The following is a 2,687-nucleotide window of genomic DNA, read 5'->3' as shown; positions in this document are numbered from 1 at the left end:
ATTTGACCTTGGTCTAACGACCGCGTGCGACTAGTCATGATGAGATTTTGCTGACAGGCTCGCCACTCCGGCTCAGTTGTATGCAGCTTGGTCATTTCATGGCGATCGAATGCATAGCCATTCAAGTTGGTATATTATTATGACAGGCTTTGATTTTGAAGAACGCAAGCAACGTAAGTCCTGCCTGTTTGACGCTCCATATCTTTTACAGACATGACGTCCTCGTATCGGATGAGTTTGGGCCAACAGTCTTCTCAGACAACACTCTCATCCTTCATCTCGTTTGAGTCCTCCTCGGCTGATATCGAGTCCTGAGACAGTGTATCAAGTCTCATCCAGGAAGAAAGGAGGAACTGGCATGCTCTTGATAGCCTCCAGTACTTGGTACCACTCTAGTCGCCCCTCGAGGATAATGCGGCGGAAGGGCTTGCCCCGGCCCTTGGAGGGGACGACCAGTTCCGGGAACGTTCTCAGTAACATGCTCTGTACAAAGGAAGACATTTCCTTGTCCTCCAGGCCGTCAATGAACTCCCAGATAAGCAGTTTGTGGGCATGGGTGGTTGGCGGCTCCTCTGCTCTGGCTTTTGCGTCGATGAACTTTGCAAATCTGGTAAATGCCAGGCGACGTAGTCGACCGTCAGAAGCTTTCTGCTTAATGACTTGATTCCTCTCTGTAGTCCGACGCTCGACTGATTTAGCGGCGAGGCGATGATGGACCTTTGATCTTGTATCCTGTTTCCGAAGCGGCTTGACTGGTTTCGCCAATTTTACGCCTGTTGCAGTGGCCTCCCGTGATTTCACCCCTGCTGCGCTCCTTAGAGTCCACCTTGTAGGTGACTGCACCGGTCCCAGAGAAGATGTTCTTCTAAGCTTTCGTCCTGTGACTTTGTCGACTTTGTTTGGCTCCGCCACATTGTCATTTGCAGATCTGGCCTTCTCCGTCGATGTCCTATCGACGGTGAGCCCCTTGTTTCTGGGACTCTCAGGTTCGCTTCCACTCTCTGAAGCAGTGGAGATATCGTCTGCAGGAGCTTGATGGCGGTCAGTCGCATAGTTGCGAGCGTGCTTTTAAGACTGCCATACCTGGTTCGATACTTTCTGCTTCCACGCTTTTCTCTGGCACCATTGCCGTTGTAGCTACTTTTGCTGCAGCCTCGCCTGGATACGTGACCAGGTCCTCACTGGGCACGATAGGCTCTTCTGTGATCGAGATGCTCCGTGCCGTGACATCCTGCTGGATTTGTCTCGTTTGGTCAACCAACCTGTTTACATCAGCTAGGAGACTTTCACGCTGTGTGTTGAACTCGGAGACCATCTCAATCATCTTCTCATGTTTCTGGCGAAGTTCTTTCTCCAAGTCCTCGACGCGCATATGCTCAGATGGGTCGGGCTGGGATTTGGCCACCATCGCCTGCAACGCTGTCATTTCCTTCTCGAGAGCGCCCATGGCTCGCTCCGCCTGCTGTCGCGCCGCAGAGTCAATGGAGGCTTTGGCCTCTACAGCTTTGACGCGGTCGTACATTCTGGCGAGACTGCGCTGGGTATTGCGCACATCGTACGGGAAAACAGGATTGACTAGAGAGATGGCTAGCTCAGTGGCATTGCGAGGATACTCGGATTGGTGGGACAGCAGCGTCTCGCAGCTGTCGGTGCCTTGTTGTTGCTGGGGTTGGCCGCTGAGAAACAATGGTCGACGTTGAGCATGGACAGTAGGCTCGCGTTGGTTCATGTCGCGAAACGTTGCCTCTGGGCATGAGCTCAAGCTCCTGCGAGCTGGGAGTAGACCTGATGAGGGGAGGGAGGGGACCGAAGGCAGATCCATGACTTGAGGGAGGGCAAGTGGGATGCTCGCGAACAGCGATCAATAGGGTAGGCGCAGAAGCTACAGAGGAAGCCCGCGAACAGGCCGGCCAGACAATGATAGTTTACGAAGTCATCGTGGTGATATGAAGCGAGGTAGGGCCAACAAAGACCGTGAGCATGAGCAGAATAGTATTCACTCGTGAGGAAGCGATGATCGACCGTGACTTCCCCGTTGCAAGGCCACCAGAGCAACTACAAACGACATGATCGGGGTTGCGATTGCCGCCTTACTGACCAGCGTCTCGGGTACTCGTCCATTCGGCAGCCTCTCCCTTGTCCCTCCTGTCTGCAATCCACGACAAGAAGAGCTCAACGTCCTTCGCGACAACCCCGACGACCGCCCTCGTCTGCACCCACATGGGCAGCACGCCCTTCGCATCCGATGCCGTGGCCATGAGCCACTCGATCTGCCCCAGTTCGGTGCGGCGAATCCTCTCAACGCTCACGTACGCTCCGATAATGATACCCTTCTCCTTAACCAGTCCAGCCAAATCCGAACCCTGGAGATCCCTGAGCGGTACCGAAACGACCACAAACTCATCCCGCCCGCGGGCCGCCGCCGCCACCATGACCGTACCAAACACGCGGTCCCTCAGCAAGCTCCCCGGCATGGCATGCCTCATCTCCTGCACGCACAGCACCTCGCACACCCACACCTCGCCCGCGACGTCCACTTCGACCCCCGCCGCCCCCTCCCACCGCGCCCCCTCGCGGCTGTCGACGATGCCGGGCGTGAACGCCCTCTCGCTCGCCCGGTGCCGCTCGAGAAAACACGCCGCAAACTCGCGCCAGCTCGCCGTCCCTCGTGTCGCGGCGTCGGCGTG

The 2,687-nt window shown here is 56.1% G+C and overlaps 2 protein-coding genes across 2 annotated transcripts; both read right to left on the bottom strand.

Annotated features, from left to right (window-relative positions):
* Positions 1 to 324: 324 nt before the first annotated feature.
* On the bottom strand, positions 325 to 1,522 carry VDBG_04841 (predicted protein; the record flags this gene model as incomplete). Its single annotated transcript, XM_003005189.1, has 2 exons — positions 325 to 1,031; positions 1,084 to 1,522. 2 exons carry the CDS (start codon positions 1,520 to 1,522, stop codon positions 325 to 327), a joined length of 1,146 nt encoding a protein of 381 aa, XP_003005235.1.
* Positions 1,523 to 2,090: 568 nt separating this feature from the next.
* VDBG_04840 (conserved hypothetical protein) lies at positions 2,091 to 2,474 on the bottom strand (the record flags this gene model as incomplete). Its single annotated transcript, XM_003005188.1, has 1 exon — positions 2,091 to 2,474. One exon carries the CDS (start codon positions 2,472 to 2,474, stop codon positions 2,091 to 2,093), a length of 384 nt encoding a protein of 127 aa, XP_003005234.1.
* Positions 2,475 to 2,687: the final 213 nt, after the last annotated feature.

The sequence above is a fragment of the Verticillium alfalfae genome, genomic scaffold, assembly GCF_000150825.1.
Source record: "Verticillium alfalfae VaMs.102 supercont1.5 genomic scaffold, whole genome shotgun sequence".
Classification (NCBI taxonomy): Eukaryota; Fungi; Ascomycota; class Sordariomycetes; order Glomerellales; family Plectosphaerellaceae; genus Verticillium; species Verticillium alfalfae.
This window is presented reverse-complemented; position numbering and strand designations above follow the sequence as displayed.